General features: G+C 34.4%; 1 protein-coding gene across 1 annotated transcript; it reads right to left on the bottom strand.

The window, feature by feature from the left end:
* Nucleotides 1-883: 883 nt before the first annotated feature.
* Nucleotides 884-15,815, bottom strand: ksr (kinase suppressor of ras). The gene is made up of 17 exons (XM_065346914.1): nt 15,525-15,815; nt 14,920-15,066; nt 14,700-14,844; nt 14,338-14,619; nt 14,071-14,260; nt 13,763-13,998; nt 13,535-13,687; nt 13,314-13,442; nt 13,055-13,233; nt 8,202-8,375; nt 7,989-8,129; nt 7,699-7,872; nt 7,432-7,617; nt 7,207-7,340; nt 6,987-7,124; nt 1,730-1,859; nt 884-1,644 (listed from the first exon to the last, which is right to left on the bottom strand). Exons 1-17 carry the CDS (start codon nt 15,648-15,650, stop codon nt 1,492-1,494), a joined length of 2,817 nt encoding a protein of 938 aa, XP_065202986.1. The 5' UTR covers nt 15,651-15,815; the 3' UTR covers nt 884-1,491.
* Between the last annotated feature and the right edge of the window lie 201 nt (nt 15,816-16,016).

The following is a 16,016-nucleotide window of genomic DNA, read 5'->3' on the forward strand; positions in this document are numbered from 1 at the left end:
GTGGCGTGGATCTGAATTTTTCACGCCGTAGTTTCTCGATGGTACCCACCTTCCATGCTAGTATCAACCCTAACGCTCTCGGGGGCCATTTCACCCCTCTTATGCGCCGATAGTTTTTTTGTGTTTTTTAGAAAACCCCTCTCATTTGAATGGTTCTAGCTTCACTCCCCTTGGGGGTAGAAGGACAGTTGATATATCATTGGATCGGAAATTTGACGTAGAACAAAAAAGTACTAAACTGTTTTCGACGTAAAATCAACCCCTGACGAGAAATCTGCGAAAACCCCATTTTGGGAGGTTCAGCCCCCCATAAAAAAATTAGCAAGAGGGGTACGGGGTGGTAACTCTTTAAATTTTGACAAAACTAGCTGTTTTTAGGTTTATTTTGAATTTCGCTCTTGAGTTTTATTCTTAGGGACTTATGATTTCGATTTATTAAAAGATCACTAAGAGGTTTTTCAACATTATTTTTTGACTATTTTTTTTCTCTCTGGATCTTGATCTATGCTCTGCTTCTTGTTTTGGTTATTTTCTCAAAATTTCAAGCCTTTTTTCCATTTTTTTAAAATTTTGAATCGTGTCAATTTTTGACAGTTTTGATGGAGAATTTTTTTTCTTTTTGAAGCAAGGTAGATATATTTTTTTGCATTCAAATTTCAAAATGATTTTCACAATTAATCACTTTTTTCCAAATTTGGACTGCAATCTCCCCCCTCCCCCGCCACTCTTTTCTGTTGGTTTTAATAAGTTTCTCGTTCTAGTCGTTCTGAAATAATTCTTATTATTTATGGATTTTTTTACAGCAATATCTGTAAATTACTCGAGTCGAATCCGCCAACAGTTCACAAATACATACAATAACTTCAAAAGAGATACACCTACGTTTATGTTCAATGCAAACGCGACAAAATTAAAATTTTATTTGTTCAGCAACCGATTTACAAATTACACATTAAATTATTCTAGTATCACAGTTTTTTAAAAAGGGGTTACCTTTACGGTTTCAAAAGTTCTTAACCCTTATCAGCACGCCGCTTCTTATGATGAGCGCGTATGTAGTATATAATATTTGTAGACCAATAGTAGTACAAATTATTAAGCTTGTAAAACAGAGGGGGAAAAAAAATTACGTAATACATAATGGGAGTAGGTCAGAGACTAGGAATGGTGTCGTACGAGCCTCTATCTCAAATTATTCCGCTGTTTTTAAACAAAAAAAAAAAAGAAAAAAAAATCGTAAAATCGTATGTAGATAACAAAATAATAAATTATGTATCTAGTAATAATAATCAACTGTATCGTTATTACCTATTTCTAACCATACACAACTAAATTTACAGAGACGAAAAAAAAAAGAAATAATAGAAGAGGAAAAAAATCAAAAACGAAAAAATAAATAAATAAAGCTCATAGAAGCGATGCACGGGCGCGCGTAACGAGAGTGCACGTATTATTATTTTTTTTGTCATTCATTGGTTGAAATCGCAGGTATTAGAACATCGATTCGGCCGAACGAGACAGATGTACCGGATGCGAAGGACTTCTGGCTAATTTTTTCTTTGGTAACTTATCCAACGTCTTCAATAGCGAGGTGAAATCTGGACGTCGATGCGATTGGTAGGCCCAACATTGCATTAGAATATCCTGAATTTAAAAAAAATACATACGATTAGTTTTAGTCAAATCGAAATCGATGATTAAGGTTTAAAAATTGCGAAGAAAATATTACTTTAACATCTCGAGATGCTTCTAGATTCGCTAGTGAAGGCTTCATTCCTTTGCCAACTTGCCATATAACAGCCTCCGGATCTTGCGTCGTGTATGGCCATTCGCCGCATAATAATTCGTACCATACGGTTCTGAAACAAAGATAGAAATACAGGTATTTAGAAAATGACGAAATATTGGCCAATTTGTTGCATTCGATTACTCTAAAATCTTCTTTTGTAGTTTTCCTATTCTCTATTATGAAATAATTGAGTGACTGGAAGAGAAATAAAGATATTGAATCCAAAAAAATTAATATCAGGGCTCGTGATCAATTTTTTCCAAAAAAGTAACTTTAATACCGAACCAAAAAAGTTTCAAAAAGTACCCAAAAAAGTTACTTACAAGACATAAGCGAAACATTTCAATAGAGAGAAAAAAAATTCACAAAAAAATCCTAAACATTTGATCAAGAAATGTAAAAAAAAATGACTTTTTGGAAATTACTAGCAAAAAATGGTACTTTCACCAAATTATTATCAGAAAAGTGAAACTAATATTTTGCAACTTTTTAGCAATAATTCAATGTTTTTTGGCAATTTGACAATTTTAGAAAGCAACGAACACTTTTCAGAAATTTTAGAAAAACAATCGAGCTTTTTTGAGATTTTCCACAAAAAAAATACGCTTTTTAGTAATTTTTTGACAAAAAAGCAAAGCTTTTAAACAATTTTTAGCAAAAAAAAAATAATAATAATAAAATTTCGCTATTTTGAGGATTTTTAAGTAAAAAATAAAATAATTTTTCAAGAATTTAGTAAAACAGCGATATTTTTAGTCAATTTTTGGCAAAAAGCAAAACTTATTGGAAATTCCTGGCCAAAAAGTGATACTTTTTGCAATTTAAATTTTTGACGAAAAAGGGTTCGATCAAAAAAAAAGGCTAATATTTAAACTCAGCGCCATCAAATCAGTAACAATTGATATGTCACTTCACTTTTGACACTTTTTCGAAATTTGATCAGAATTAATGGCCCTCGTCACCCCTTCTCCCTCTACCAAGCATTGAAATCCCATTTTAAGAAAGGCTTTACTTTAAAAAATGAAGAAAACGATCTGAGACATCCAACTCCCCCTTTTTTTCTCTCCAGCCCATTTCAAGATCCTTATTTTCCAACGATATTAATGTGTTCACTTCAATTTTTTGGTCAAAACAATTTTTGAAAATTTTGAGGCACATAACCTCCTCTTTGAATAGGTTTGCATGAGAATAAAGTCGTATTTTTAAAAATTTTCAAATAAAAAAAGTCTCATTTTTTAACCAAAAAAAGAATCGATTTAGGAATTAGGACCGATAAAAATCTCAAAAAATTGAAAAGAGCATTGTCTGAAACCCCCATAACCAAAATTTCATCTGCCAAAATTGATTTTTCGAATTTTGGCGAATTTCTGAAAATACAAAATCGATTATTTTTGGCGATTCGTGCTTTTTCTGAAAAAGTTATAAATACTTATTGGGTAAAAATGAGATGGAAATCAGCATTTGAAACTAATAATCAACTCTCTGGAATCGAATTTCATCATTTTTGGTCATTCTGGAGCCTCCAGTGTGATTTTTGATTTCTCCAGAAGGTGTGGAAATCAATTTGGGCAGCTAAAAATCGAGTTGGAGCTTATTTTCGATTTGTTTGAAAAGGGTTTATCCACACAGCGAACATTCTGAGGGTGCTTTTTTGACCTATATATTTTTAATGATAACGTAGAGAATTCTCATCCAAAAAAGCACTCGGAAAATCCGTCTGGAAATCGATCCAAACGTGGACGAACGTTTCAAACCAGATTGAGAATATGCCCTAATTTGTTTTTCAGCTGCCCAAATTGATTTCCACGCTTTCTAGAGAAATTTTCATCCTTTTAAAATAACCCCTTCTCAAAAAAAAAACCTCTATCGGCGCCCCAAAACAATTGTAGTCCTCTAATTTACCTACAAGCTCCCAAACCAAAATTTGAATTTTTAAATGAGTATTTAAACCTGATTAAAGTCTCTAGAAATTTTCCATTTCTGGTCAATAGTCTTCTAAATAAGCCTTAATCCTCTAATAATCGAAATATAAATCTTCAAAGTTCAGAAAAATCAAAATTAAATGAAGATGGTTATTTTTTCCAATTCCTATGTTGGAAATTTTTCTAGACAAATTCCTTTTCAAGAACCTCCCTCATTTACCCAGAAAAAAAGGCTTTCAAAAATTATTGATAATTTTTTCCCTCTAACGTATTTTTTTGGGAGGGGGGGGGGAGTTCTCTTTCCATAATCCAGGGTGAGGGGAGTAAGTCAAAACTTGAAAAAAAATTTGTCAATAAAAATGAACCAAACCCAAGGACTAAAACAAAAACATGAAAATTTCAACTTTTTGGATTTTTCTCACTTTTTAAAGGGGGGGGAAGAGGTTGGGTTCCACTTTTTTATCGAATTGTGCTTATTCAATGAAAATGGACTGAACTTGAAAATTAAAAATAATATACAATAAAAAAATGCTACTTTTTATTTTTTGATCAAATTCCACTTTTTCATTATAGGAAGGAGGGAGGGGGGGGGGGTGTCAAAAATATTGAATAGTGTTTTTCAGATAAAACTAAACCAAATGCAAGGATTGTAGCATAAAAATTTTATAATTGAGATTTTTTGGATTTTTCTTGGTTATATTTTTGAATTTTTGAGAACTAGTTCAAAATTAAGTCGATTTTGGCATTTATTTTCCCACTAGCCACAAAATGAGCCCTTAAGGGAATCTGCCATCAGGTAATCGAATTCGTGTGCTTTGGAAGTGGTTTTCCCAAAGTTTGTGCTCACTGAGAGTAATTTTGAGTGGATTGACTTCCTCGATTTCCCAAAATTTAGCTAGTAAGTCATGTGTTGTTGTACTGAGCAAACAGCATTTTTTCTTGAGAGGTGGAACTTTGACAGCTCAGATTGTGAGCCAACCAAACAGTGATTCTTCAAATGTGAGATCTCCAACAAACATTTTATTACCAGTCATATAATGCGACTGACGTATTCTGCACCAATGAGGATATCAACATGGCTGGTTTCAAGTTCAGAATCGGCTAGAATGAGTTTTTTTTTGCGTGTAGCGATGTGTTGTTGCATGTTTGAGTCAATGGAATACGGTAACAAGCCAATTAATTTAGCGTCAATTTTCAGCTGAGCTTAATTGAATCGAGATTTCACCACAAATGAAACAACGTAGCTTGTGTGTACAGTTTGTGATGAAATACCTTTGAGACTGTTAGCAGATGGGCGTTTTGAGAGATGATGTTTGTTCACAAATGATTCTGTGACAAGATCAACTTCCTTGTGAACACGAGTCGATTAAGGCACGAGCAAGTACAAATTTCTCGCCAATTTGCACTTTGACAACAGCAGAAGGTAGGAGTAAATCTTTTCCGGATTGAATCACTACTACAGCTTTCTTTCCCCGTAGCCACAAAATGAGCCCTCGAGGTTGGGAGGAAGGGGGGGTTGAAAAACATTGAAAAATTTGATTAGGGTGGTCCTTATTTTTGAAGTTGGGATTTTTTTCCGCTCCCACCCCCTAAAGTGGTGACCTCGGGTGAGAAAATAATTCCCTTTTTTTATTTTTTCCATTTTCAAAAAATTCGGGCTGCGGTGGGCCCCTCAATTTTCAAAAATTTGGAAAAAAAACCAATTCAAAGAAAATTTTTTAAAATTTCAAAATTTCGAGTTCCATCGTCTCTAAAAGGTCCCTTTTGAGTAAAATAGACTCTCATGACGATTTTAGCCCCCTCCCATGAAAACCAAGCTGACCCCACCAGAATAGCTGAAATTTGTATTTTAGCTTTTCTGGTGGGGTCAGCTTGGTTTTCATGGGAGGGGGCTAAAATCGTCATGAGAGTCTATTTTACTCAAAAGGGACCTTTTAGAGACGATGGAACTCAAAATTTTGAAATTTTAAAAATTTTTCTTTGAATTGGTTTTTTTTTCAAATTTTTGAAAATTGAGGGGCCCACCTCAACCCGAATTTTTTGAAAATGGAAAAAATAAAAAATAGGGAATTATTTTCTAACCAAAGGACACCACTTTGTGGGGTTGGAAGGAGGAAATACCAAAAACAACCAATTTTAGGACATCTCACATAATATATGAATTTCAGCTATTGTGGGGGGGTCAGCTTGGTTTTCATGAGAGGGGGCTAAAATCGCCATGAGAGGCTTTTTCACTCATAAAGGACCTTCTAGAGATGATGGAACTCGAGATTTTGAAATTTCAAAAATTTTTCTTTGAATACGGTTTTTTTTCAAATTTTTGAAAATTGAGGGGCCCACCGCAGCCCGAATTTTTTGAAAATGGAAAAAATAAAAAATAGGGAATTATTTTCTAACCAAAGGACACCACTTTGTGGGGTTGGAAGGAGGAAATACCAAAAACAACCAATTTTAGGACATCTCACATAATATATGAATTTCAGCTATTGTGGGGGGGTCAGCTTGGTTTTCATGAGAGGGGGCTAAAATCGCCATGAGAGGCTTTTTCACTCATAAAGGACCTTCTAGAGATGATGGAACTCGAGATTTTGAAATTTCAAAAATTTTTCTTTGAATACGGTTTTTTTTTCAAATTTTTGAAAATTGAGGGGCCCACCGCAGCCCGAATTTTTCGAAAATGGAAAAAATAAAAAATAGGGAATTATTTTCTCACCCGAGGTCACCACTTTTGGGGGCGGGAGCGGAAAATTTCGCACATTTTTTTTTACCATGTAGTTAAGGACCACCCTAATGGGTAATGGGTATCAAGATAGGGATTTTCTAATCACTGAAGTTGATTGCATTCATATTCTGCGCAACTTCAAAATGAGCCCACAAGGAGGGGGAGGGGGGTGCAAAATATGAAATTTCGAAAAGTTTGACACGGGTATTGAAAGAGAGGATATTCCAGTTGCTAAAGTCGACTTTTGCTTCTATATTCGTTTTGACCTGGAAATTAGCCCTCAAGAGGGGAGGGGGTTCAAAATATAATTTTGGAAAAATTCAACATGGTATTAATGTGTAGGTTTTTAATTTTTTTAGGATGCTGGATTGGATTTTTGGAACGGTTGGATCCCTAGCATTGCATTTTATTCTGAAGAGCAATTTGGGAGGGGGGCATGAAGGCATATTTTTTTTCAAGCCAAAAGTTTTGAAAAAAATAAAAATTGGCACGTTTTGCAGCATGTATTTTGAGGTACCTCAATGTGCAAAAAACTTGTAAACGTTCTACTCACCCAAAGGCATACACATCGGACGCTTTGCTAAACGGTAATTGTTCGTCATCCGGTTTAACGTGTACTCTCAAGCTTCTCATTATCTCCGGTGCCAAGTAACACAGCCACCCGGGGGGAATTATTAATCCGTCTTGAGTTCTACGAATAAAACACCATTCCGTAAATAACATCTTGTACCTTTTCATCGAACTTGTTCGAGCAAAAGGTTCACTTTCTTTACCTATTTTTGAAACAAAGTTTGGTAACGCTAAATAGGCCGAAATCGGTAATAATGACTCGTTCTTTCTCTAAGAATATATTCTTCGTTCTTAAATCCTTATGTACGATTCCTTTCGCGTGTAAATATCCCATACCCTGGCGACAGAAAAAACAACACACTCGCGTGAAAAAATAATCCAAACAAGTAAGTAGGGTAAATTGTACAATTTTTGTTCAATTTTTTTACCTGTGATATTTGTTGAGCAATAATGGTCGTCTTGCCCATGCTAAATTTATCACGTCTGAGGTGTATATACTTATATAAAGTATTACCGTGCACCATGCTGGTAACGATGGCTAACCTAGGAGGTTTCATGCAAGCACCCATGAATAATACGAGGTTATCGTGTCTAGTTTTACGAAACGTGCTGACCTGTGTACAGAAAAATATCTCGTATAAGATCACAAAAAAAAATTTCACTTCGAATTAAATTTCAAGCTACGTAGTACGTACCTCGTATTTGAAAGTTTCCAGCATTTTTTCGTCTCCCAAATAATCCATATTTAACACCTTGATGGCGACGTCTCCGTGCCAATATCCGCTATATACGGTACCGAAATGCCCGGTGCCTAGTTTATCGCCCATTTTCAGCTCATTCCACGGTATCTCCCATTCTTTCATCGATACCTAATGAAATCATATACATACGTAAATATGTAGAAAAAATTATCTCGTGCGTAGTTCTGTGATGTACAGAAACAGGAAACAGTTCTAGTGATAAGATCGCGTTACTCGATACTTACGCTCAATTGTCTGGGCCATACTTTATCCGTACATTCGCCATCCCAGTTCTGACTATCTTGCGAGTCTTCTCGATTCACTCCGCATTTCTCGTAGATCACGTTATTCGTCTCGGACGATATGCTATCATCTTGGCTCAACGCCTGAGGCAGAAACGATGAATAATAAATTACATAAAATTCACACAATCACTCGTGGGACCGAAGACAACTCACCGTTGAATTCAACTCAGCCTCTTGTTTGATATCATCCAGTGAAAAATCAAATAAAGGTTTTTTATTCAAGATAGCCGAAGCTGTAGCCGGAGCAGGTTGATTGGTAATAAACAATGCCGGACTCGAAGGCGCCGAGCTATGACTATTACTACTGACAGTTGAATCCGATCCACCCTACAGAGGAACACAAATCATCACAAAATTAGTCACAAAAGTATAACTTTTCAGAGCCAATGTGAATATGAATATGAGCTTAAAAGCTATTTAGGTAAATTTAGCGATGCTCTAGCTCTACGTTAAAAAAATACGAGTATAATTACTACGAAAATATATCTAGCTAAAGTACGACCACGGTACTCGGTACATTTTAGATTGATTATTACGACAACCAAAACAAAGCATCGTATAAAAAGAAAACAAAAAACAAAGCGAAAAAATTTCCAGTTGTCAGCTGTCCCTTGTTGGTTATTACAAAGTATAGAACGATGAGCCGGACTGGTCGACTTAATTTACTATCAATATTTACATGACCGTTTGGTGAGTAGCGCACTTCCTTGTCCACGTTATTGTTTCCTTCTTGTGTACTGGTGTTTCTTCGTCATCGTCATTATTACTACTACGATTCGGACCTATTGATGAGAAGTTTACTTAATTTGTTCGAATTATCGAGGACATGGAACGTCATGTAGGAACCGAATCGATAAACAATAATGGAATCGTTGCATGTTACCGGACTTGGTCGGATTGTTTGGATATGCATTATGCATGGAGGATGTAATTATAGGGGGTATTTTGTATCGAATAGATGGAATTTACTGATACTTTCATGTGAATGTTGGAATGATGGATTTGAAGATCCATTATAAATGAATTGGTATTTGATTCGAATAACCGAAGATTGAGTTTTTTTCTTTTTCAATGGTCCCTGCTTTTTTTCTTTTCAAATTGCTACCCATCTCAGTATCTGAAAATTTTCTTTAAAAATGAGTAAGTTTACCTTTAAAAATGAGCATTTTATCAACAAAATAAAAAAAAAAACAAAAAATATGCTTTTGGCCAAAAAAATGAGATCTTTTCATCAGGAAATTGGTATTTTTGCCTTGAAAAATAAACATCTCTACTTTGCCTTAAAAAATGAGCAGCTTTGCTTTGAAAAAAGAGCATTTTTTCTGAATATTTGCTCAAAAAGTAAGAAGTGTTTTTTGTGTGGATCCCTACGAGAAGAAAACGATCTAATTGTGTTTAGACAATAATAAAAAGGATTTGAATTGTTCAAAAAATGACTACAGTTCAAGAATGAAACCTCGAAGAAGGATGAAATGAGGCGATGAATTGTTGAGAGGGTAGGAGGAGTAGGTTCTCCATGAATCTGACATTTTTTCAAGAAAAAAAAATGGAAATTTTTGCTTCAAAATTGGTCGTTTCTCTACAAAAAACCGCACATTTTTGCTGAAAAAGAGAATTATTTGATTTTAAAAAATAAGCATTTCTGCCAAGAAAAAAAATGAACGCTTTTGCTAAAAATATCTGTTTTGTTCAAAAAATGAACGATTTTTTCCAGAAAATAGGCATCAATTATCCCCCAAAAAATTGAACCTTCTCGAAAAATGAGCATTTTGGCTTTGAAAGTGAGCTTTTTTGATTTAAAAAATTGGCATTTTTGATTTTTACCAGCTCCAGCACAATGGCCACTTTTGCCAAACATGAGCATTTTTTTTTACAAATTTTTGTCTTGAAAAGGAGCATTTCTTCCAAAAGATGAACACTTCACCGCAAAAAAATCCCACACTTTTCCAAAAAATGGTTATTTTTACTTTGATATAAGAGCTTTTCTGATAAAACAATGGAAATTTTCCCCAAAAATTAGCCTTTTCGCTAAAAAATGAGCATTTCTGTTCAAATATGAGCATTGAGCAATTTTGTCAAACAAATGAGCCAGTTTTCCAATAAAAAAATAAATCAGCATGTTTACCAAAAAATGAGCGGTTTTCAAAAAAAAAAAAAACACTTTTCCCTAAAATGGACATTTTTGCGACCAAATGAAATATTTTCTTTTTGTAATTTTTGCTTCAACAAGTAGGCATTTTTTCAAAAAAAAAAAAAAAAAAAAAAAAGAGCACCCATGTCAAAAATGGGATTCGCTTCCAAACAATATGTTTTTAACCAAAGAAAATGAGCGTTTCGATCTAAAAATGAGAAGTTTTCCCCAAAAATAAGTTCTTTTTCAATGACACAAGCTTTTTGCCTTTTTCAGTTTTCGATCATTTTTTCCAAAAAAATGCATATTTTTGCTCAAAAGTGAGTAGTTTCCCAAACAACTTTGAATTTTTTTTAATGACATTTTTTTGTCTTTTTTGCTCTAAAAATGATTCCAAAATTACAAAAATTAATTTTTCAGCATTTTTTCCGCCTTATCTGTTTAAAAACTTATGTTTTTTGCCTAACTTGCTTGTATGAGGTTTGTTTTTTTTCCTGCCAAATTTGCCCAAAGTCAAAAAGTGTCAATTTTTTTCAGAATTGTCGAAAAGTGGCAAAAAGTGTCCATTCTGTCAAAATGTATCAATGTTTATCAAAATTTGCTAATTTTTGCCAAAATGTGTCAATTTTTGTCAAGATTGTCAAAATCTGCCATTTTTGTCAGTATTGTCAAAAAAATGTCCATTTTTGTTAAAATTGTCAAAAAAAATCTACATTTTAGTCAAAGTTGCCAAAAAGTGTCCATTTTTGTAAAAACTGTCAAAAAATGCCCATTTTTGCCAAAATTGTCAAACTGTGTCAATTTTTGTCAGAATTGTCAAAAATGTGTCAATTTGTGTCAAAATTGTCAAAATATGTCAATTTTTTGTCAAAACGTGTCATTTTTGTCAAAATGTGTCAATTTTTGTCAAAACGAGTCAATTTGTGCCCAAATTGTCAAAAAGTGTCAATTTCGGTCACAATTGTCAAAACGTGCCATTTTTGTCAAAAATGTTATAATATTATAATGTGTCAATGTTTTGTCAAAATCTGTCAATTTTGTCAAAAAGTGAGCACTTTTGTTAAAAATGAGGCTTTGCTTCCAAAAAATATGCTTTTGACTGAAAAAAATGAGAATTTCTTCTTAAAAAGAAAAATTTTCCAAACAAATTGAGATTCTCAAAAAACGTTGAATTTTTTTTTAAATGCAGTTTTTTGTCTTTTTTGCTTTAAAAATGAGTATCTTTGCTTTTAAAAATTAAAAAAATCAATTTTTAAGCATTTTTTTTCAAAAAGTGAGCACTTTTATTAAAAATGGGCTTTGCTTCCCAAAAATATCAGCTTTTGACTGAAAAAATGAGAAATTTGGCTTCAAAAGAGAGCTTTTTGCCGTTTTAGTTTTTTTCTTTAAAAATGGGTACCTTCGCTTTAAAAAATGAGTCATTCATGTTTTCCTCAACATTCCGACACTTTTCACAAAAATTGTCAATTTTAATTTGAAAATGGGCTTTCTATCGCCAAAGGATAAACGATTTTGCTCATAAAATGAGCATTCTCTTTTTAAAAAACAAGAATTTTTCACTAAAAAAAATTGAACAATTTTGCCCAAATGAGTATTTTACTGGGGGGGGGGGGGAAATAAGCGAGAGGGGGTGAATTCCTTGAAAATATGGGTGGAACTCGAAGGGCATGTGCTTCTTTCATTCAGAACAACCTCTATTTTTCTTGAATGGGCAGTTAATCAATACGAAATCGATAATCGAAAGAGTCGATTTCAATTTTCGATGATCAATATTGCAAATTTCAGTGAAAAAAAAATATATATGGAAAAATTGATGCAGTAAGATTATTAATACCACTGGCCAAAAAAATGAAGAAAAAAATGACGAGAGAATCTGATCGAAAAATACGCAATAGAAGACGGTTCCAATGGAGATCGATAATCGATAACATCTATTCAGCAATAGTCTCCCAAGTAGGTACATTTGACATCAATTTGTTTAAAATTCTACGAACGATGCAAAGAATTAAACATGTAAAAAAATCTGAGGAACGATCAGTTTGAAATAATGATAATCGAATTTGAAATCGAAGATCACAAAATCAATCAAAATTGGAAAAATTGATCGATATTGAACGAAAATTTTCACACAAAAATAAAATCAAAAAAAATCGGAAGAAAAACGTCGATAAGAAGAACAGTCTCTGAATACAATTTGAATAAAATCTGATTTGGAAACAAATCAATATAGATTCGTATTTCACAATTCGCTGTTGCTAATTTTGCAATCAGAACACGTCAAAAAACGAAATTTTTCAGCCATCAGGATCATTCAGCAGCACTATCGATCAAATCGTAACAGGACAAAAACACAAATACTGAAAATCTATAGCAAAAAACTACGTTTCAAGAAAAGTCAAATCAAAAAAATCTAGATTAGAAAAAAAAACTGGCTTAAAAAAAGCAAAAAAACAACAAAAAAATCAAAATCAAAAATAGCATTCGACAAAACGAATTCCACACATTTCGCATCAAAAAAAAAACGGGATAATTTGATCGAAAAATCGTTCATTTCACTTACATCACGAGTCACAGATCTAGCAACCCTCATCGAAGAAAAAAAGCTCTAATTTCAAAACGAAAAAAAAAAATCAAAATTAAAAGATGAGAAATCCATGCAAAATCTACATCACATTCTCATTTATCAAAAGAGGCAAAATCGAGGAAGAGTAAAAAAAAAAAAAAAAAATACGAATAAGAGAACTTCAACACACTAAGCGAGCTCGTAGTAGTAGTAGTAGTAGTAGTAATAGTAGTACTGGAAGGCGCGGCGAAACAGAGAGAGAGAGAGATGCAAACAGGCGCACACTAAACGGTAATGTATAAATTGACTAACGAGAAAATTAGAAGATATATTGACGACTGCTTTTACCCTCCGTTCGATATTCGAAAGGAAACCGTTAATGGCCGGTGATGGATGACCGGCGGTCGTATGACGTCCTGGAATGGGCGACGAATCCATACCATTCGATGGTACAGATGACGATGGATGATCTGGAAAGAAATATTTATGGGCTAATTAGATTGGTTAGTAAGCTCGTTCTAGGGGTAATTTTCACCGGAAGATGGGCCCTATTTGGGAAAATCAGTCTCACCGTTATCATCTGGCGGTGTTATCCAGTTAATGAATTCTTTGACGAGTTCTTTAGGTAGACCGCACGAAGGAGGTACTTTGCTTTCACAGTCTTTGTGGCAACGGTAACGGCATTCTTTACATCTTAAACCTTCGTAGATGAAAACAAACAAAAAAAATAGTAATTAGATTAAATAATAAATATATACATTGATTCGTATTCGAATTCATAAATCAACGTACCGGTATTCATTACGATAGGTTTGCAGCAATAATCACAAGGTCTATTGAAACTAAAATGTTTGGTGAACCTGTGAGCGATATCATGAGCCATGACTCGACTAACCGACGTAGGAGTTCGGGGCGATCGAGGCACCGCCGGAATGCCATTACCGTCTATACGTACAAAAAAAATCATCATTACACACGAATCTAGTAACTCATTACGCATCAATAAACTAAATAACTCACTTATGGTGGGATCTGCTCCAGTTGGCCCCAAATCAGCGCTTCGAATAGGCGATGAATCCGAAGTCACTGTCAGCAATGAGTTATTCATCGATGATACAACCGTACTAACGATGAACGGAGGCGATCTAGTGGGACTTGAATACAGTGATGTGGATGGAGACCCATGCTCTGTACCTCCAGGTACAGTCGGTAATCTAGTTCGACCACCATTTCGGACTACTTCGCCGGTATTTTCGCTATAAAAATTACACATTTAATACAAATTCGAGATAAAATCTACGTTTTACTTTTGTTGAATGTGTTCTTACCCAGCGAAAGTAAAATTATTGTTCACATTTCTAACACCAGATAAATTATAAAGCTGAGATTCGTGCGATCTAGATTTACTAATTGGTTGAACGGAATCGTTAACGTCGTCGTTGGCATTATACCTGACGTGAATCTGAGCATACCTAGCATGATCTGACATAGATCCGGGTGATTTTTGAACGTAATCATCTGTGAACGAAACACATACAAAATCATAAATCCGTTCTCCAGCACCGTTGAACTGAACTGCATCGTTCGAGAGATACCTTGTCTAATTTTATGCATAGGTGTATGAGGAGGACTCAGCACAGGTGGCGTGCCCGAAGACCCAGAAGTGGCGGTTCCAGGTTGATCCGTATACGCTGACGTATTGCCATTGAAATGTATGGCAGGGTAATCTTGCGCAGTGACCGAGCTAGCATACGATGATGGTAAACTTTGGTCAGCAAAGGTACGCGAATTACTTTGCCAGTCCCACGAATCCCAATGCAGTTGAGCATCTTCGTTAGTCAGGTTATTACCTTCGTAATCGTTCTCCAATAAAATTTCTACAACATAATTTCACAATTAAAACAATCATCATTATCATCGGTTCACCAACGTTCAAAAAAGGAATCGAAATAATTACCAGTGTAACGTTTAAGGTTTCTTAACGCAGTCGATAAACGTCTAAATTCTTCGTCTAATTGGGAACAATTACATAATAGATTTCTTAATTTACATTGAGGCTTTTCCAATAGAGCTTCGACGGTTTTAACTTTCGAGCATATATTCTGTAACAGAACGAATCGTATTAGAACAAATAACAATCGGTTCGCACTCCTCGAAGAGTGCGGTGGATCAATTACCTGAATAGAATTTGGACACAGCCCGACAACTTGCAGCCATTGTTCTAGTTTTGGTACATTTTTCAAATGAGGAGGTAATGTATTCAATTTATCATGGAACTTTGCTTTCATTACAAGCTGACGAGAGAATAGCTTTATCAGCTTCCCCTAGAACAAGATACAAGTTCGCATTAGTCAAAATAATTTACGGATTTATTCGAATAATAAACGTATCTCATCGTAGTACTCTCGACGATAATAACGAGTAAAGTAAAAGAAAAATAAAACGTTTCTGAAAAATATTTTGCATCGATGTGTTTGCTGTAGTGTTAGGTAGATGTGTGATTCACTGATACTCCATCAATCAACAATACTCCAGCACAGGTGAGATGAGTAATTGTTTTCGTTTCAATATTTTGGTACTTTAATTGACGTACAGATAACGTCAATGAATCCGTAATCAACGAGAGAATCGTCGAATTTGGGTAAATTTTGCAAAATTGTCGTCAATAACCGAGCTATCAGCGTAGCATAGATAGCATGAACTTGATAATGATGGGTAACCAGTTGTATCGATTGGAATGATTGTTACAGAGCTATGAGACGATTAAAAGCAAGATAATTACTTCTAGGGTCCGGATTTCTCTCTGGGTAAGCTCTACGCTGGTAGAACATTGTGTCCTGAGTCCGACAAGTCTATCAGCAAATGTATCTATCATAGGCTGCAAAACATCCTGATCTTCTTCCGCCATAACATGACGCTACATTGTTTCTATTCTAACATAAAATAACACTACTTGTGCAAAATAACGCGTATTTATCGCACTCATTATCGATAAAATTAAAAATTTACTCTACCATAAAAAAAAATTGTAACAAACACCTGCTAATTCGTATACTCCGAAAAAAAAAACACAATCATAACAAAAATTTTCATCCACAATGACGTAAAAGCCTGAAAAAATTAAATAGGTAACGTTTGTTTACCTATTGTTCCAGACGCGTTAACGTAAACGATAACGTTATCGTTATTGTTATTCCACCTACCAATTACGTGGATTGTTTACCTACACTTCCACGTGAGCGATTCCGCGTCATCCATGTTGTTTATTTATCGT

Source organism: Planococcus citri, chromosome 1 (assembly GCF_950023065.1).
Source record: "Planococcus citri chromosome 1, ihPlaCitr1.1, whole genome shotgun sequence".
Classification (NCBI taxonomy): domain Eukaryota; kingdom Metazoa; phylum Arthropoda; class Insecta; order Hemiptera; family Pseudococcidae; genus Planococcus; species Planococcus citri.